Here is a 21,924-nt window from a genome sequence, read left to right as displayed (position 1 = left end):
CAACGGTTTATGTTTGGGATCCTTCCTTTGCCTGCTTTGCATCTTTCTGAACAACTGTTTCCTCCACGAAGCCTTTCTCACAACATGCAAATATAAATTGGTTCTCTGTTCTTTAATTGGGGGTTTCCTAGAAAAACTTCCATAATGAAGCACCCCAAAGCATGTTCCTTGCTATACTGATCAAATGAGATAACCAGAAAAGAAACAGATTCCACAGGGTCAAGCGATTCTGGAAAATGCTGACTATCCTATCTCCCACCCAGCTTGGAAATTCATGAAGCGTTTTATTAAAGGTACTAAGTCCGGCAGCACAAAACGAGGTTTAACTCTAATTTGGTAGCTCCCAAACTACACATCACCACTTTCGGGGACATGCTGTTGTACAAAGTACACAGTCACCTGTTTATTTTTATTCATTGCTATGTTTTATTTTCTCTGTATCTTATCCACGCTTGTCGGGTCACACATATGTGCTGCCCTCGTGGCGATCTGAGAAACCAGAGAGAATGGACACATATCCTTAACCTAAGCTGACACTACGCAGAGCATATATATGTTTATGGAAAACCTATAAATGGATTTCAAAAGCTCTTCATTTTTCTATGATCAGGTTTTTTAAGTCCTTTAAAACAAAGTGAAATGGATCTTCCAAAATGTATGTCTTAATATGAAATTTTATTTTAAAAAACATCTTTAATTTAAATTTTAACTATTTAAATAAGAATGTGATTAATATTTCGCCTTTATTATTCCAACTTCAATTTTTTAGAAACCTTTCTTTCTGATATTCATTTAAAAAACCCAGCAATACTAAAGATATTGCTGTACCTTTGAAATCCCTTGAGATGCATTTTCTCATTAGCATAACTATAAAAACATATGAAAAATTATTACATTCTATGCATTTCTAGAACTGCAAGATGTTGCTATATGAATAGGTACTTAAAATAATCAAAATAGGTAAACAATTTTCAAATTAATATATTCTCACGGCATTCATTAGTATTAATAAGAAGGACTAAAAAATCCATGTTCATTCCTTTGGATTATTAACCTTAAAATTTCTACTATAGTATGCAGGATTAACTGGAAGAATTTAAAACTTCAGTAGACAGGCCTGCTTGAAACATGATATAATAAAATGTATACATACCATAACTGCGTTTAAAAATGACAAGTTACCATTTGCTGAGCTTTCTAAATAGTAGGTAGTGAGCGAAGCACTTTATAGGAATTATCTTTTTAAAATATCACCAGCAATCAAATAAGGTGGGCTGTACTATTATTACCCACCACTTAAAGGCTTTACTAGGTTAAGAAGCAACTATACTGCCTACTGAAGTCCAAAGTCCACGTTCTTTGCCAATCAACCACTACACAATATTGTGCACCCTCATACGTAGGTAAATCCAACAAAACGGTGTAACTTTCATAGCAGCAATTCTCGAAGTGTGGTTTGGATCAGATTTAAGAAAGAGACAATAATTACGGACTTTCTATGTTTTAGACCATCTTCAAGGTGCAGAAGATGTAGCGGCGGACAAAACAAACTCCCTGCTATCGTGAGCTTACGTTCCAACTGGGGGTGATCTCATAACGAGAAAAGGTGTGAAAAAAATAAAACAGGGCGATGTGCTAACAGAATGAGGGACAGGGAGAATAGGGTGGACTCTATGGCTGGGACGACAGGGCTCAGCCTCTAAGACGACATCTGAGCTAAGGCCTGAAAGACAAGGACATTAAGGCAAAATTTTCACATAACGTAGTAGTTTATAAAATACAGAGTTTTACACAGAGCAGGCACTCAAAGATTTCTAAATTCATCTTCTGAATTCTGTATCTTTGGATATAAAAACACACTACAAAAGAAATTTTAAATTAGTAGTTGGTAGTTGGTCATGGGGATGAGGAGCATGGCAGAGGGAATGCAGTTAGCATTCATATGATGGCGAGGTGGAGGGCCAGGGGAGGGAGGGAGCAATTGGGAGGATCGTTTTATGAACATTATAGATGTCTAACCAATGTACTGTATATTTTAAACTAATTTAAATCAATTTTTTAAAAAAAAAGAAATTTTAATAACTCAGGTAACACCGACTGCCTCCTGGTCACAGATCATCATTTTTAAATTATGCATCATGCTACAGTTGTAAAACTATCATGATAGTAAAGGGAACACAAAGCACCACTGGATCCATTCTGGCCTTTTTAAAATTAAACGTGGTAAGTTGTAATTCCTAATATTAACGGATCTTGTTTACCTCTAACAGTGCAACTTTTACTAAAGGGTAATAAAGAAACTCACTCTCACTCGTGGCCACCAAAGAACCATACCGGGAAGGTAAGCGAAACTGTTCACCAGAGACTGAGGTGGAGGGAGGAAGAGAGACGAGGGAAAGATAAAAGCCACAACCAAAACGCGAACCCAGCACACTGCACGTTTCATTTCTTTCATCAAAGAGCCTCTATTTCAGTTTCTAAGAAGAGAATAAAAAGAATGAGGTATTTTTTTAAACTGCCTTTATCTCAGCCAGAAAAACTTTAATGTTCCAAAGCACAGATGGAATTGTTGCCTTTTTCCAAAAGCAGTAACTGGGTTCTACGACTTTCTCTACAAGACGTGCCTTCCTCCGGCGTTGTTTCGATCTGTGGGGACAGTGAAATTTGAAAGCAATGCAAAACACCAACTACTTTTTGTTTCCTTGATGAGAAACTCAAGTCAAGCTGGTCTGTACAAGTATTAAATTTCTGAGTAATTTTTACAAGGGTCTCTGAGTTTCTTCTACACTCTAAAAAAGCCTCATTGTCTCGTTATTTCTCAGACAGTTGAAATTTTAAAACTAACTTACATATCCTCTTTGGACTTCTAAAAGTACTGCTATAAAACAATAAACACTTGGGAAAAGTGAAAAAAAATGATCACAACTGATTGACAAAAGCCTAGGAAGAAAAGGAGTTTGGATGTATCTATTATTTATCAGTTTATGAAAGACAGGAAGCCAAATCACTAAGAATAAAATCAGTAACCTTCCACTCCTTCAGAAATCACACACATACATACACTCACTCCTTCTCTACAGACAAAAGTAATTTTGGGATGGCCTGTTAGAGCAAATTTTAATATTAGTATTTTTCCACTGCCAATGAAATTTTCCTTTCAAGATTATTTCCACACCACAGAACCATTTGAAGTGTGTCAGTATTGTTTCACACTTTGAGGTATGGGAATGGTTTTTGCTACATAATTTATTTAGCTTACTGTGAGATGTATAGCGAACTTATACCTAACATACTGTTTCAAATCCACCAAGGGCCATGTATATAATATCACCCTTCTGCATTTGAGACAAAACAGTTAAATGAAGAACATAACAACGGCCTGTAAAGTCTCATAATACAAATAAAAAGGATCATTTCGTTTATACCGTTGTAATAAGTATATGTTATAATTAATGCAGTTCCATGCTTTGTTACACTGTCAGGAAACATGGAAAATACCTGCATCTCTCTGAACCGAGGACAACGGAAAGAAGGTGACCCAGGCATCCAAAGGGGAGGGAGAGGGCCGATCACGCGATGATTTTACAGTTGGGAATTATAACAGAGCTAACGCCTACCTAACCAGAAGTGCCATTAAGCCTAAACCAAGAGGAGAAACATGCAAAAGGCTGAAATAGATTTATTACTTCTTTAGGGAGTTGAGATAGTTCACCTTGAACTTCAAAAAGAACACATCAGACCAAGTAAGCAGAAAGGGGTATCTAAAATACCGGAATGGCCCAGAGCCTTCTCTCTCGACCTCTTCTCTCCCTAATCACGCTGATGACACTTACTTCTCTATCCATCCCTAGTGCAGTCGTGCGCTGCATAAGGACGTTCTGGTCAGTTCGGTCGGTGACAGCACCAATATACAAAGGCGGTCTCACAAGATTAAAATGGAGCTGAAAACTTCCTATCGCCTAGGGCCATCGCCCGGATGCCCCGTATCTTGGAAGCACCACATACTTCTCATCTGTGGTGATGCTGGTGTAAACAAACCTCTTGCGCTGCCAGCTGTACAAACGTGTAGCACACACAATTACTTGTAGTACGTAACACCTGAAAATGATGACAAACGACCACGTGACCGGTTTACGTATTTACTATACTCTTTATTGTTATTTTAGAATGAATCCTCTCTACATATTAAAAGAAAGTTTGCTGTAAACAGTATGTCATGTTACGCCTGCAGCAGCCTCGGACATCTTGATTTCCGTGTCCTGATTGCATCATTTTTTTTCTCGTGCCTGATTTCGTCTCGTGTCGTTTTATAAATGTAGTGTCGCCTACCTGTACAGCGTTTATAAAGTCTTCAGCAGAGCAGTTGCATCCCAGCCATGTCACATCCACTCACCACTCACTCGTGGACTCACCCCGAGCGACCACCAGTCCTGCAGGCTCCCTTCATGGTAAGAAGTGCCGTTTTTTATCTTTTATACTGTATTTTTACTGAACCTTTTCTGTGTTTAGAAGTGCTTAGATACACAAATACTCACCACTGTTACAGCTGCCTGTCATATTCAGTATTCGGTACAGAAACGTGCTGACAGGCTTGTCACCAGGAGCCACCCCACCCAGCCCAGCGTGTAGTGGGCTAGACCGTCCGGGTGTGTAAGTGCGCTCTTGATGTTCACGTAACGACGGAATGGCCTAACAAGGCATTTCTCAGAATGTGTCCCTGTTAAGAGCGGACTGACTGTACATCTCTTCCAGGCTGGTGGCGCTAAAGACAGCCTACACACTGAACAGACATCCTGGGGTGCCCGCGGCGCAACTCTGGGAATGCACGAAAACGAATGACTTGTACACTTAGCGAGCGAAGTTTATATTTGTGAATTAGATCTCAGTAAAGATTTTTTAAATGTAGACAATCCAAACCTAACATATTCAAAACTAAATTTCTGATCTTCCTCCCCATATCTGTTCGCCTTACAACCTTCCCCATATCAGTAACTGTCAACTTTCTAATCATTCATGCAAAAAAAGTCATTTTTGATTACTCTTCTCCCTTACCCCACATTTAATCCATCTAGAAATCTGGTAGAATCTACCTTCAAAAGAGATCCAGAAGTTACCTCTTATCACTTCCACTGGCCACAATCTGGTCCAAGCCAGCAACACTCACCCCAGGATTATTCCCACAGCCACCTAACTGGTGTCTGGGTTTCTGTAGCAACCAGAAAGCCCTTTTAAAAACAAATCCGTTCACACCACTCCTCTGCTCAAATGGCTCCTCTTCTCATTCAGAATAAAAGTCAAAGTCCTTACAATGCCTATAAAACTCTGCGACCTGCCCTCCCGGCCATCGCCCACCATAATCCGAGTTCATCCCCTAACCCTCACCCTAACTACCCCTTTCCGGCCATGAAAACTTTCTTGCTGTTCCTTAAACTCACCAGGCACACTCTAACCTCGAGAGCTTTATATTTTTCTGTTTTCTTTGTCTTAGAACATTCTCCTCTCACACTCTCATACCTATAATATTACTAATACCTCACTCCCCTGCTCAAATGTCACCTTCTCAGCGAGACCTCCCCTTACCACCTGACTTAAAACTACAAACGCCCACAATACTGTATCCCCTTCCCTGCACTTCTAATATCTTACCTCCTAATATAGTTAATGTTTTACTCATTAACTCTATTTGTTGTGTGTCTCCCCTTTCTAGAAGCTCCGTGGGGGCGAAAAATTTTCTCCATTTTTTTTTTTCACCTGCTGTATCCCCCAGTGCCTGGCACAGCAGGTATTCAATAAATATTTGCTAAGAGAACTGAATGGGAACTAGGGACTTATAAGCAAAATTCACCTTGGAACTCAGAAACTGTACCTGGTCCACCTATATTACTCATTTGTACCCATATGATATGCAATTTAAAATCTTTAGGCCTATGGCAGTACTGTTATATTCTATATGTTAAACGCATATAACATATGTTATACGCATACAGAGTATAACAGTACTGCCGTAGGCCTAAAGATTTTAAATTGCATATCATATGGGTACAAAAAAAGCCTACGTATTTCCTACAAAAGACGGATTAGAAAGTAAACAAAGGAATAGCTATATTTCAGAGGCCAAAGCTGCAGAAAATGGTCCTAGACCCTCAGATGTGTGGAGTGACAAATACGAGAGCAGACTACACTCCCCACTGACCAGTGCTGAAACCCAAACTTTTTGCCACCAAAAAAAACCATTTATTATTTAATCTAAATGTACCTCACATTTAGAGATTTTTATCTGGTAGACAGCTTTAATAACTAATATGTTCGACTTGTTTTCTCATTTTTTATTAATCGAAAACATAAATAAATGCTTATCAGAACTTCGAATCCACACAAGATAATGTTTTGCTACAGAAAGCAAAAACTAAAACAAACACAAACCACTAAGATTTAAAATCTCAACAATTTAATTACCCTATATGGCCTAATCTGGAATAAATAAGGTTATCAAAGGTTTTCCGCACTGCAGAAAATCTTTTATAAATAGGAAAGGCTGTAGTTTAGTGGCTCTGCATCAAGGCCTGGCTCGAATCCTGGCTCCACCACTTACCACCTCTGTAACCACGGGCAAAGGGGTCGACCTCTCAGTGTCTCTGTTTTCTCGCCCGCACAATGGGGATAATAATGATACCTACCTCCAAGAGTTGTGAGGATTTACTGAATTAATATGAGCAAAATGCTTGGCACAGTGCCTGATACACTTGATAAATGTTAGCTATAAGATTATTACCATCTCTGTGGTCCAGCAAAAAACGACAAGGAGAAAATTCTGAGATGCTCTAAATTAAATTATGGGGCCAGAGAGTGAGAGAAAGAGACAGAACTGTTTGTGGCTGGCTGCGGGCCAACTAACAAAAGACTGCTCACATTCTTTCTATGTTTGTTGGAATTTTGGATTAATTTCCAGGTGGCTATTTCCGCAGATTATCCCAGCCAGGCACCATCAAACTCCAGGAGCCTCTCCTTCTTGTTTACACGTGGGCTTTCCTGACACCTGCCCACCACCAATCTGCAGAAGCGGACATTGCTTCTGCGACTCTGTGCCTATCCCAGAGCTGGCCCCGCTTCACTTTCTCCCACCCCTTTGCCTATATTTCAGTTTGCAACTTTCTCCCCTTTCGCTACCCGATGTGTGCAGATGCTTGCAAACTCCAGAGACGATGGACATGTTTTCTTTCCTACAAGTGGGTGGTTTAGATTCAGTGCCCCAGACCGATCTTTATTGGCTAGCAATGGCCCAACAAACACTTTCTTTTAAAAGACTTTTAGCTGTTGAGAGTTAAAATTTTTTTGTTTAACACCATCTTCATAGTCCAGCTAAGGATCCTGAGACCCAAACTGAGAAACCATTGCCACAGATCAAAAATGGTAATTACACTTTGCAAATTCTCTGCAAAAAAATTAATCCTATACAAAGAGATTTTTTTTTAAGTCCATGTTTACATAACAGTCTCTCTTATGGAAAAAAATACCAGATTTTACTGAGATTTGCTTCAAATGGGGAAGAAGAGGGGAAGGAAAGGGAATAGAAGAAAAAAGACAGACTATTAAACTGTTAACTACTGAAGTAGGGTGATCAGAAGAAGGAGGGGCATCATACTTTCTGAACCTCGTGCATTTTTAAAGTTTGTACCAAAAACAGCTCAAGGGAAATCTTAACAGATTTTCTGCTCTACAAATGATTCTACTTTCCTATATTCTCCTTTTCTTCAAAAACTCACTTGAATTCTCATACCACCTTCTGTAAGACAAACCATTCAATGGCTGGAAACCACACTACATGGAGATATCATGAACACAGTATTTTCCATTTTGTCCTCCTAGTTCTTCAGAGCACTCGCTAATTCACTAGAGAGAGGCAGGTCCAATTCATCTGCCCCAGACTGGGAATACAATTTCCAGCACTATACCCAAAACAAAATTCAGGATCTTAAGACTCTCTCTTTCTGCATCATCATCGTTGACACAACAAATAATCTAATGTTTTCCATATGCCAAGAGGTATGCTGAAATACATGTATTACCTTCTTAAATCTAGGCAACGATCCTGAGAGGTTATTATCTCTATTTACAGATCAGAAATTGAAGCTCACAATTTAAGTACTATGCATAGAGTCACCCAGGTGTTAGGTGATGGAATTAAGGTCTGAACCTCGGTCTAATTCTAAAGTCTGTATTTTTCTTTTCCATATCGATTCTCATTTTGTATTAAAAATGGGAGGAACGAATAAAGTATAGAAACGATAATCTGGTCAAACTGCATGCACGTCAAGTCCATTTAAGAGCTACACCCTGAACCTGCTGACAACCATAACCATGATTTCTTTTGCTAAATTATAAATGTTTTTTTTCTGATAAACAAATTTAAACAATTCAAGTTCTTGATTAACTATTTCACAAAATTATGTTGGCAAATATTTACTGATCGCTTACTGTGTGACAAACACTGTTCAGCTGCTTGAGGATATAGCAGCAAAGAAGACACAGCCCTGTCATCTAGTGGGAGAAGACAATAAACACGTGAACGATTAAATAAGGTAATTTTCTATACAGAAAATAAAGTGACGTGATAGAAAGCAACTGAAGAACCCGCTTGAAATACGGTCATTAGGGAAGGCCTTTCTGAGGAGGTATATCTGAGCTTGGATCTAAATGATAAGGAGGTAGGATTGGAGAAGCTTGAGAGGGGGCAGGCAGGGCAGGTAGTGTAGGAACTTGTGGGCCATCGTGAAAGAAGTGTCGATCTTAACCCTGTTGCAATGGGATATCCCTGACGAATTTGAAAGCACAGGAATGACATCTGTTTATGCTACAGAAGATCTTCAAAAAATGATGGTAATGAATGCTTCAGTCAAACAAATTAAAAGAAGCCTAAATAAAACCAGTAGGACCCATCCATGGAATATATCTTCGGGAAGCCTACCTGCCTTCTCTGAATTATGTCCTTTAAAGTGAACAAAAGTTTCTTAATAAACATTAAGAAACAAAGGACAAAATGAAAATCTCTCTCGAAGAGCTAACACAGTTACTTAAATTCGCACTAAGGTCTACGTAAAAATTACCGAATGGACGACAGAAAAAAAAAAAAAAAAGGAGAAGCAAAATTGGGACCAGAAAGATGGAAGAAAGCCTGGGAATGCCAAAAACACCTACTTCACAGATTTCCCTAAAGCTGACTTAGAAACTAAACTCAAATTAAAATAATTCTAACTCTAAAGAAATAAGAAATTAAATGAAAATGAGGCTCAATGCATAAACTATTTTTACTGTATCCCTCACTAGTATCCCGGATATTTCTCTCAAAAGGCTTTACTTACAATGAGATAGATGATGTTCATTAAATGTACAGCTGACCCTCGAACTAGAGTTTGAATTGTGTGGGTCCACTGATGTGAATTTTTTTCAATATGTGCAGTATTGTATTTGCTCTTATGATTTTAATAACATTTTCTTTTCTCTAGCTCACTTTATTGTAAGAATACAGTATATAATACATTAATATATTTAACATACAATATGTGTGTTTGTAGTTTATGTTATTGGTAAGGCTCTCAGTCAACAGGAGGCTATTAATAGTTAAGTTTTGGGGGACACGAATTTTTGACTGCTCAGGGGTTGACATCCCTAAACCCTGCGTTGTTCAAGGGTCAAATGTAAATATAAATCAACTACAAATTATCCTTAACCATTTTACGAAGTTAAGTTCCATTCCACTAGGAGAAAAAAATTCAGATTTTTACAAAGTCAAAAGCATTTAACTTTATAAACTATACATAATGCACTTCAAATGAAATCGTCTTCCTAAAGCAATCATTTTTGCCTTCTCAAGATATCAACAAGGAAAATAAACCCAAGCACAATATCAACAATAACAGACAGGAAAATTCTGGCTACAGTATATCTCTCCACTGCTGACTAGAAAAAAAATATTGTAATTGTCATTGGTAATCCCACAAGGCAGGGATGAGGACCAACTTATTCTTGCAAATGATGTAACCATATAGTTAAATGTTAAAGCACCAGAGCTCAAAGGCAGAAAATGTTAAATGCTTGAATAACTTAGTAAAAATGTTTTAAAAGAAGGAGAACGTGTTTAAGGAAAATATGTCCTCAAGCTCACGTGAGCACTGCTCGCTACCACTGGTGAACCAAGTACATTAAAGAATATATAATCTTAAAATTGTTTATTTTACAAAGTAAATGTGGCCAATGTTATCTGATATGGCCGAGTCAAATCCTAACTCCATCATTTTACTGTGTAACCTTAAGCAACTTACTTAACCCTTCTGAGCCTTAGTTTCCCCATCTGTAAAATCAATCATTAAAAAAATCTACTTCTTAGGGTTATTTTAAGGTATAATGAGGTCCATATATTGCAAATGACAATAAAGGGCTGGGCACATAGCACATACTTAACACGTAAGGGTCATCAAAGACCCTGTTATCATATTTGATTTCTTATGTTCTAATTTTACCTCTTGGAAAGAAAGTAACTTTGATCTATTGGTAAAATAGGCAAATCCATCTCGGTTCCAAATCTTTTCAGCATACGTTATTCAAAGAGCCACAAAGCATCTCTTCCCACAACTTTATATAGATGGTTTAAAGCTTGGGGCCTATGATTTTGCAACTTTTAACCAACTGTTCCCTAACAGGTAAACACAAATCAAAACAGTACAGAGGCAAAGGCAGAAGTGAAATAAGAATAACTGACTGGATGATGGCTATCACAGGTGACAAGCCACGGACAAGAAGCAACAAAAGACCTAAAATCCAAACACTGATGGATTTTGGGTCAACCCTCTTCTCAGCAGGAAGCATCAGCGAATTTCCACACTTCCTCCTGAAAGATTTGAAATCTCTGGCAAATAATCCATGCTTCCTGACAGTTTACTAGACCTCTTCGCTGTAGTAAAGCAGCGAAGTGGGAAAACTCCCCAATGAAGACAGAAAAAAAGTAGTAGTAACGGAGCGGGTAGCGGAGTACTATATAATCAAAAAGCACATTTTTGATTTCCTGTTTTGATTATTACCTATGAAACCAAACTCAATTCCTTATAAAAGTATTTCAAGTGCTTAAAAAGTAGCCGGATATATATATTTTTCATTTTAAAGTAGTATTGATAATACCGACTACAGTTATTTCCGGTCAGTCTCAAGAAGCCTATATTTCATTGCAGCAAACACAGGTAGTCTCAAGAAGCCTCCCAGGTAGGTGGTCGCCTCGTTCAATGTGGAGCTCATGTTACTTAACATTCATCCAAATAGGACCCTCCTTATCTACACATCGCAAGTTTTAGGTCCGTAGAAAATAGTGTGATCCAACGTATTCCAGCTAAATAGGTGGATTTACTCCTGCTTAGACCGGAGCTTGTCTATGATCAGGAAAACCAGAAATCATTAACACGTCAAGGCCTATATAAGAAACAAACGGACGAGACAATTTCCGTGAAGGTCCGGTTAAGTCGACAGCACCTTACAAGGCTCAGAAATGATATAACGTGTAAACCTCTAAAGATCTGGGGGCCAACGGCCCAAGGTCACGCCAAGTCAGTGGCTAAAACATCCAAGAAATGAGGCTTCCTGCAATTGGGAAAAGCCTGGCTAGGAATGGAGTCCGGGTTTGGGAACACTCGGGTCAAAGCTTTAACGTGAACCACCCCAACCGAACGCAGCAGCTCCAGGGGAAAACCCCAAGCGATCCGGACAGTATTTCCTCCCATTCCCCCCAGCCTTCCCTTCCCCTGGGCACCCCCAACACTCACATCTCCGGAGCCACTTCATCCAATGGTAGACGATAGTAGTGTGGTGTTTCTTGTTCTCTATACACCAAGACGACAGGCCTTGAATAGATTCCATGGTGTTAGTTACCGACTGGAATTTTCGATCCAACGAGGACTCCAGAGCCCCTGCCGAAGAGGCCGACGAGGAGGAGGCCTTACTGCTGCCTCCGCCGCCGCCGGCCGCCATCTTCCCGGTTTGCACAAGCGCTGCTGCTCCTCTGGCGGCGGCGGCGGCGGCGGCGGCGGCGGCGGCGGGAGCGGGCAAAACAATCACTGCGAGTGCGTGAAAGCCGGAGGTGGGGAGGGAGGCCAGGGGGTGGGGATGGTGCACGCGCTAGGCTCCTCTGGAGGTAGGACCGGCGGACCAGCTGCTGGGCGCGCTGGCGGCTCCTACACGCTGCAAGGAGGGGCTGCGGCTTGCGAAGGTTTATCAGAATTGTTCAGGGGGTTGTGTTTAAACCAGTCAGTAATCAGGGAAGAATTACGCAGACAACAGGTCCTGCAAAGCCTTTCGAAAACGCCTGGCCCCCAAACGAATGGTTTGATACTCTTCGGCTTCTCTACGCTAAGGCCCTTCCCCACTCCTGTAAGGCCGGGCTTTAATATCTTAAATCTAATACTACCCGACTGCTGCCCCTTCGGTTGCAGAAATCTTTTTCTCGCCTTTAGATCTTCTAGGACAGAAAAGGCCCAAGGATACCTAGTCAGGATTTTTTTTTGCAACGCAATAGCAGCAAAGGGACAGCAACAGTATCGCGCACGCGCCGCTTGGCCCCGCCCCCCGCTTCCTTCTCAACCTAGAGAGCAGAGGGAGGTGTCATGGCGGGGCGATCCGACCAATCAAAGGAGAAGAACGAGAAGCGCGCGCAGGAGCCCGCAGGCCCCTAGCGCCGAGGAGGCGCTTCGATTAGTTGTGCGCCTGCGCGGCACATCAGCGTGTAGCGGGTCGGGAGGGGAGACGCGGAGGGGGGTTGAGGGAGTTGGTCAAACTAAGGAAGGTTGGGGGAGGGGCTCCGCCGCCGCCCCGCCCTTTGAGGTCTCTCACTTGTGCCTACGCAGCTCACATAACAGGGCCGGCAAACTACCACCGCTCAGCGGCCACTGTCACTGTCTGGCGGCTGCAGCCGCCGCCGCCGCCGCCAACTCCTCGGGGCAGCGACGCACGACGCTGTGGCTGGCCGCCATCTTGCAGTGCCCCTGGTAGCTGCGCATGCGCCAGTTCCAGCGAGCCATTCACTACGCAGACTCCCAGACCAAACAATATTTTACACTCCCCTTGGACGATACCATTCATAGCTGCTTGAGTGTTTGGATTATAGGAAGAGGAAGTAAACGAGGTGAAACGGAGATTCCCCCGTAAAATTTTCGAGACGAGGAAAGGTTAAAGGGCATGATACGGTCTCACCTTTCTCACAATCGCATAATACATTATAATTTACAAGAGCCTTAGGTATATATTGTATTGATCAGCTCAACCTAGATTAACTATTCCATCTGCCTATGTAAATGCTCTGGGCAGATTTAGAGTCTTCTATGGCCTACTGAACATACGCGATTATTATATTTTAATTATTTTATGTCTCCCCAGTAGACTCAGATCTCTTGAGGCAGGGAATCTGTTTTGTCAAGCTCATCTCTGGTAATTCAACAAAAAAGCTGTTGAACGTGTTGAACCAAGTACTTGTACAGAAGTTGGAAAGTAACAACAAAACGGACAAAAATTCCATCCCTCTGGGGCTTAGTGTCGGGAGACCATAAGCAAATATATATCAAGGAGTAATAAGTTCTATTAAGTATGAAGCAGGGTATGAGAGATAGAGGGTATGGTGTGGGTGATGCTGTATGGGCATGGGAATGGTGGTTTGTTGAATCGGGAAGGCTTTTGGAAGGAAGTGACACTTTATATCTTGTTAAATAAAAATTTTAACTTCCATGGCCGAAAGTCTTTTCAAAAGAAAGGATTTATTAGGCAATTACTAGCGGAAAAAAAAAAAAGACGACCCGGTTTTGGGGCGTGAAGTCTAAACCATCAGTAACATAGCTAGGTAGGAAAGACACATGTCCATCGTCCTGGAGTTTTGCAGGTGTTTTTATACATCAAGTAGGGAGGTGAAAGATGTAAAGAGTTTGAAAGAGTTTGCCTTAGCTATAGCCGAGGGCATGGGCACAGCAGGGTCCATAAAGCTCATATGTAAACAAGTAGTGGAGGCTCCTGGGGTTCAACATAGCCTGGCTATTCTCTTTTTAAATAATCTGGAAATAGCCCCCTGGAAGTTAATTCATAATTCCAAAATACGCTAAGGAGTGAGAGCAGTCTTTCGCTGGTATTGCATTGCAGTTGTTAATTGATTAACCCCTTTTTGTCTCTTCCTTCCATCCTCTGGCCTGCTGTAATTTAATTAGGACATCTCAGAATTTTTTCTTTGTCAATCTGTTGAGAACAAAGTAACCAAGCAAGGGACAGAAGAACATGCTGGCAGAAGGAACAGCAAGTGCAGAAGCCCTAAAATAGGAATGTCTTGACATATTAGAGGAAGAACAAGGAGGCCAGTGAGGCTGGAGAAGAGTAAGAGAGGGGACAAGTGGTAAAACATGAGGTCTGAGAAGTGAAGGGAGTGACTTCACGTGGAGCCTCACCCGCCACTGTAAGGATATTAGTTAGCTTTTAACTCTGAGAGGGGAGCCTTTTAAAACAGAATTTTAAGCAGAGAAGTTACATGGTGATCTTTTTACATGATCACATTGGTTGCTATGTCGAAAATAGACTCCAGAGCCACCAGTTGAAGAGGCCGTTGGAATAGTTCAGACGAGGAAATCTGTAGCACGAAAGATAATGAGAAGTGGTGTCAGAGCCTGGATATATTTTGAGGGAAGAGCCAGAAGGATTGATCATGGATTTAAGGGGAGTATGAGAGAAACAGGTGAGTCAAGTATGACACCAAGGTTTTTGACCTGAGCAACTAGAACAGTGTTTCTCAAAGCAGTTTTTCCCCTTATCATTGCCCCTAAGGATGGTTTTTACATACTTTCTCCTAATCCCCCGACCTCACTGAAATTTCAATGCTACAGATACACTGTGTGTTTCTGTACTATCGTGTATCTGTGCTTTATACAAGAGTATGCATGAAGTTTACTCTTTATTCAGTGCAGTTAAGAATGACTAAAATCTTTTACATTAAAAGTTTTTAATGTTAATGCTATTAATATTTAACAACTTTATAACTGTATTGGCTGAGTAAACTTTAATGTAATTTATTTACTTATATAAATTATAATTGATTGCATTACATATGCAAGTTATCGATGTATATAAACACATCATAATAGCACTGTAATCATTTTTTAAAAACCATTCAAAACAATCATATTTCGACAACAAAAAACAAACGATCCTATTAAAAAATGGGCAGAGGACCTGAATAAACACTTTTCCCTAGAAGACATACAAATAGCCAACAGACATATGAAAAGTTGCTCAACTTCACTAGCTATTAGGAAAATGCAAATCGAAACCACAATGAGATGCCACCTCACACCTGTCAGAATGGCTGTCCTCAATAAGCAACTTACTTGCAAAGGAGGTGGAAAAGGATAAACAGTGAAAGGAGAACCCGGAGAATATTGTTCTGAGAGCTAAGTAATGAAAGGAGGGAGTAATTCATTGACAGGTGTTGCTGTGTAGGTTGTGTGAGATGTGGACTGACACAGCCACTGGCTGTGGCAGCAAGGTGGTTGTTGAGGGTCTTGACCAGGGCTGTTCCCTGGAAATGAAGTGATTGGAAAGGGTTCTAGAGAGAATAGGGAAAGTGGAGATATACCATATAGACAACTCTTTCAAGAAATAAAATGGGAGCAGAGAAATGGAACTGAAGCTAGAAGAAAATGTAGGATAAGGGGTCATTTTTTTTCCAAGATGAGAGATAATTGTAGCTGATGCAAATGATACATTGGAGGAAATATTGATACAGGATAAAGATGGGACAATTTCTGCACTGATTTCTTCGAATAAGTGGGAGAGGATAGGATCAAGTGATAGATCCACATTTTTCTTATAACGGGAAGGTAAAGATATAGGTAGGTTGGTAGGTTTGTTGGTGAGAACGTGCGGAAATTCTCTTCAGATGCTTCTCTTTTCTCAGTGAAATAGGTAGGCACTGTAGTAGGTGCTAAGGAAACACCCTCTTAAAAAGGTACCAAATGGTTCGTTAATTGCCACTTCCAGTGCACTGTAACCTTCCACTTTTCTGTTAGGAAGTGTGACAGTTAAGAGCAATACCTCAAGAACCAGACTTCTCAAATTCAGGCCCTGCCAGTGGCAACTTTAGGTAAATTTCAAGCATGTACAGTGCTTGGAGTCATGCCTGCCTCAGTAAAGGCTGGAAGATGGTGTCAGCTATTATTACACTTAAACCTTTGTTAAAACTCATTTCTCTTTGTTCAATACACAATCTTTAAGCAGATTCCACTAAATCAATGACTCCTTTCTCTGCCCATTGCTAGTTTTCTCACTCCTTTTGTTTGCCAAAGCTTCGTCATTGGTCCTTTTCTCATCTTTCTCCTCATCTTCTCCGAAAGATTAAATTTATCACCGGCATTCAGATTTATTTAAGTTGGATATCTTAGTTATCTTTGATTCCACCTGTTTCATCTAGTTATCACCTTCTGTAGGTGTGTACCTAGAAGTCTCTTGCATGAATTCCCTTTCCGTTCCCCTGGCTTTCCATCTACTTAATGTCATCGTTACCACTCCAATGAGCTTTATATCAACGGCATCACAATTCACTTCTCAGCCCCTCTTCAGTTTATATACCATACCAGATTAATCTGGTTCTCCTCCACTCAAAAACATAAAAACAACACACACACACACACACGCACACACACGCACACACACGCACACACACACAGACTTGTTCCTTATTATCTCCTGAGTTAAGTAAAATGCCTGGCTTTTAAGACCCTCCACAACGGTTTCAACCTAACTTCCCAATATTGTCTCAGATGCCTTCCCTCCATAGTTTCTTGGGCCCCAAACTGATGTTTTCCTTAAATATATCCTGTAATTTTTCTATTTATAATTAATTATGTTTTTTCTTGACTCAAATGTCCTCTTCCATTACCAAAATTCTACCCATCTTTCAAGTGCAACCTTAAGTTGCCTCTTTCATGCAAACTTCCTTTATCATTCCAACTGGATGGAATTTCTTTTGTACGATAGCATCTTCTGCCCTGAATGAAATTATTTGTATCTTTTTCCTACCTCCAGAAATACTGAATTGAATAACATGCAAAAGAACCTTGAAAGCTGTAAATTGCTGAACAGTATTAGTTATTACTGTACTGTCTTATCCAAACATAATTGTCGGGTACCTATATTCCAATGATATTGCCATTGTAAAAGATATTTCAGGAAATTCATCAAGGTAAGCCACATACAGGAAGGAAAAATTAGTCCAACGACTTTCTATTCACGTTTTTTAAGGAAAAGAGCTATTATCTATCTTGATCATCTCTCTTTATTCTCTATTGTAAATTCCAAATGACTCTTCAGAGAATAAATCTCTGCTATTAACTAAAAAAATTATACATAATTTGAAACAGATTTGAAAGAAATTACTAAAGTTCACGAAGTATTTTACGTGATAACAGCATCCCAAGATAGGAACTATTCTAAAATTAACATTCACTTGAAAGAATTCACCTGTTTCTCCCACCTTACCTCATAAATGAAGCAGCATATGTAGGGGCTAAGAGTTTGGGCTCTAGCCAAACAAACCTAGGTTCAAACTAAGCTCCAAAACCTACTAACCGTAACCTTGGAACAAGTTACTTACTCACCCTAAGCCTCAGGCTCCTCACCTCTAAAATCTGCTTTTTTTCATGGGCCTTCTCATAAACGAGGCAGTGCTTATTGAACACAATACTCTATACAGTATGAGGTCAAGAAAATTAAAAAACAGCAAAAAACACTTTGAGGCACGGGGGGATGAAAACTTTGCTCAAGACGATAGGAATAAGTCTCATTTGAGTATGATAAACAATGGTACAGTCGCATGCTGCATAACGACTTTTCTGTCAATGATGAACCTCATATACGATGGTTCCATAAGATTATAATGGAGCTGAAAAATCCCTATCACCTAGTGACGTCATAGCCAATGTTATGTCATAGTGCAACGCATTACACACGTGTTTGTGGTGATGCTGGGGTAAACAAACTGCCAGTCATATAAGGGTATAGCACATATATAATTATGTACGGTCCATAAAACTTGATAATAATGGTAAATGACTATGTTACTGGTTCGCATATTTAGCATACTACACTCTTTACTGTTATTTTAGAATGCATTCTTTCTACTTAAAAAAAAAGTTTGCCGTAAACCACTGTGCCATGTTATGCCGGCGGTAGCCTCATACGTCTCATGCTCACGTCTCTTGATTGCACCATTTTCTCTTGTGCTCAATTTTAGCTCATGTTGTTCTATTCATCATGACCCTTAAATATACAATACCCACTGCTAATATTGCCCATAAGAGGCCACATCCAGTGACTGAACTGGAAACAAATTAAGGACTATCAAGGTAGGAAATCAGTGGTCACTGGTTGCCAGTCAGGCACGTCTGATCCCACCAGCGCTATGACCTTTAACTAGAGCAGAGCAATGGAAGCTGTTGAAGGGTCTACTTCATTGAAGGCAACAAGACAGAAATTGGAGAAGGGCCTGTATCAGACATGCAGACACTTCCAATGACCCAAATTGAAGACCAGACACAGGAGTGCATCCCTTTCGACAGCATGACGATCACAGCCAAAGCAAAAATTTTGTCCGCAATGTTTAAAGAAAAGGCTGGACCCGATTATCATGTTGAGTTTACTGTTAGCTCTGTGTGCTGTTGAGAGAAGATTCAAGAATTGTTATTCGTTACATAATGTGAAAGCAAGTGGTGAGTCTGTGTGTGCTGATGTGAAAGCAGCTAAAGAATTTTGGGAAACTCTAGATAAGCTAATTCTAAAGGAAAATTACTTGCCAGAGGAAATATTCGATATGGATGAAAACTCCCTATTCTGGAAAGGATTTTCATCCGTAAGGAGGCCAAGTCGATGGCAGGTTTTAAGGCTTTTAAGGACAGTCTGACAGACTTGCTTGGGGGGCATGCTGTGGGCTAGAAATTAAAGCCCTTATGATCTGGCGCAGTGAGAACTCCAGGGCCTTCAAGCATATCAATGAGCACTTGCTGCCAGTGGACTACAGGGGCAATAAGAAGTCATGGATGACCCATCTCCTCTTCTGAAAGGCCCTCCTGAATTGCTATGCCAGCGAAATGGAGAAATAGTTTATTGTTGATAATGCTGCCGGATATCCAACTGTTACTGGTGATCTTCATCCCAATAGGAAAGTGCTGTGTCTCCCTCCAAACACCATCTCTTTTATCCAACCAACAGATTAAGGCGTTACAGCAGTTTTTAAGGCCTACTACGTGAGAAGGAACTTTGCCCAGGCTATTGCTGCAACTGAGAGACACTGAGAAGACACGGATGAAATTCTGGAAGGATCACATCTTGATCACATCAAGAACCTTGCATGGGCTTGGGTGGTGTCACCAAGGAGCGTTTGAATGGCATCTGGGTGATGACACTACAGAGGTTCATCTATAGACTTCAAAGAGTTTGCCAAGGATAAAAAGGTTACAAAAATTAACAAGGCCGTGGTGAGACAGCCAGCAACTTTAACCTAGGTGTGGATGAGTTAGACATTGAGCAGCTCCTTGAGATGGTTCCTGAGGAACTAAGGAGCTGTGGAAACTGGAACGTGAATGCGTAGCTGAAGAAGAGGCAAGAGGAAAGGAGACTGCAAGAGAAGAACCCCTAAGAAAATTCAGTGAGGGGTTTAGCAGAAGCTTTTGCAGACCATTTAAGGAGCTTGTTGATGACTCTCCATGCGTGTTACTGCCCCGGACACCGTCCAGTGAGATGAGATGTGGAGGTGGAGGCCAGTGACGTTGATGATCCTGACCCCGTGCAGGCCCGGGCTGTGTTTGTATCCTACTTTTTAACATGAAAGTTTCAAAAAATAAAAAGCTTTGAAATAGAAGGCTTACAGAATAAAGATATATTTTTGTACGGCTGTACAATGTGTTCATATTAAACTGTTTTATTACGAGCTGAAAATTTTTAAAAAACTTAAAGGTTTAAGAAGTAAAAAAGTTATATAGTAAGCTAAGGTTAATTTACCGAAGAAAAAAATTTTAAACGAGTCTAGCGTAGCTTAAGTGTGCAGTGTAACACTAACTGTATGAGTGAACAGTGACGTCCCAGCCTTTGGGCCCACTGACTACTCATTCACCCAGAACAACTTCAGTCCTGCAGCTCCCTGCATGGTAAGCGCCCTATGCAGGTGTTCCATTTTATATCTTTTATGCCCATTTTTACTGGACCTTTTCTATATCTAGATACACAAATACTCACCGTTGTTACAGTTGCTTGTAGTACTCAGTGCAGTGACATGCTGTGCAGGCTGCGAGCCCAGGAGCATTGGGCGGTTCCGTCTAGCCTCGTGTGGAGTGGTCTGGACCATCTAGGTTTGTGTACATGCACCGTGATGTTTGCACAATGATGAAATCGCCTAACGACACATTTCTCAGAACATGTCCCCATTGTTAAGCGATGCATAACTGTATATTGTAGTACGAATACACCACTTAATGCCTTATGGAATCGATACATTTTTGAAATTGTGCATTATATTTGTGACATGTCCTTTAATAAAAGCAAAAGCAGCTATTTCTATAACAATCCCCCCTACCTCAAATTTGGTTAAATCAAGAAATGTCAAAACCAAGTTCAATTCTCTAGTTCCCGAGTCCCACGGATAGAGATGACTACTAGCAAGCAAGCACCCAGTCTTCGTGGCCGAGTCCTGGCAAGGCTGGCGCTGATCAGCTCTGACCCTGCTCCAGGATTTGGCGACCTCACCCATCCGGGTTACGGCTCGCTCATCTACAGAGAGCGGTTGTGCTAGCTTTCCTCGAGGCCTTTAAAGTCCTTGCTCTTTCCATCTTTTATCCTAGTGCACCCTACTACTGCGTTAACACTGGAACTCTTAACCAGGACCTGAAACACATAACTTTTATTTATTCATTCATTCATTCATTCGTTTTTTTACACCTACTGACCTGGTCTTCCTGGGTGGTCTCCCATCCAAGTACTAACCAGGCCCGAACCTGCTTAGCTTCCGAAATCAGACAAGATCGGGCGTGTTCACGGTGGCATGGCTAAGACCACGTAACTTTTAAAAAAGGGTTAATTTTATAACGATGTTCTAAGTTCTGGACAAGTATCCATTCTCCAACACTACTTCCTACTAAGTGCCAACTAGCAGAAAGTTATGGAAGCTCTAATGGCTCCTGTTAGAGCCATATTCCCACTGTGTCCTTGGCGGGCAACGTGAAATGGAAGGATATGGTAAGAATTCTAGATTTCAATGATACTTATTCTGACCCAAATACTCTTAAAACTAAACTAGAACCATTAAATGCTTAAACAGAACTACATCTAGTCAGATTCTTGGCTGAGAGGCAAACAAAAAAAATACACATCGTCTTTTAGAAAAAGATTGTTTTTTCTTTAATTAGTAAAGAAAGGAAATAGGCTAAATTCTCAAATCTTAATTCTACTGTACAAACTGATCCGCAGCACCCTCCTTGGACGTCCCGTGTCCACCTCGTCCACAACACACATTCTCATGTGTACCCTGCCTGAGGAAGTGACTTCCTGTTAGAGTCTTAGCCGAGACCAGAGGTGATCTGTCTACCTCATGACTCTATAGAAGGCTGGGGCTGGACATCATCTGTCCCCTGTCCCTCACCCACTTAACACCTCTTCCTGCTTCACTCTGCTCCAAGAAACAGTATTTATCACTCTTGCTCGAAGATGAGGTCAGAAATGTCCATTAGCCCTCAAAAACACAAATCCATCCTTCCTTCCACCCACTCATATATACATAAATACCAATGACAAATTTTTTTTCCCACAGCAATTGCTACAAGTCTGGAGAAAGGATCACCTGAAGACCCAAACTCCAATCCTATGAGTGTG

The 21,924-nt window shown here is 40.7% G+C and overlaps 1 protein-coding gene across 1 annotated transcript in view; it reads right to left on the bottom strand.

Moving 5' to 3' along the window:
* The window catches only part of RPRD2 (regulation of nuclear pre-mRNA domain containing 2), a 73,040-nt gene extending 60,000 nt beyond the window's left edge, over nucleotides 1-13,040 (bottom strand). Inside the window, exon 1 of the mRNA XM_023525724.1 lies at nucleotides 11,808-13,040. Within this exon, the coding sequence (XP_023381492.1) occupies nucleotides 11,808-12,012 (205 nt within the window). The 5' untranslated portion in view covers nucleotides 12,013-13,040. The remainder of the gene's footprint in view (nucleotides 1-11,807) is intronic.
* Between the last annotated feature and the right edge of the window lie 8,884 nt (nucleotides 13,041-21,924).

The sequence above is a fragment of the Pteropus vampyrus genome, unplaced genomic scaffold (genome assembly GCF_000151845.1).
Source record: "Pteropus vampyrus isolate Shadow unplaced genomic scaffold, Pvam_2.0 Scaffold617, whole genome shotgun sequence".
Lineage (NCBI taxonomy): Eukaryota > Metazoa > Chordata > Mammalia > Chiroptera > Pteropodidae > Pteropus > Pteropus vampyrus.
This window is presented reverse-complemented; position numbering and strand designations above follow the sequence as displayed.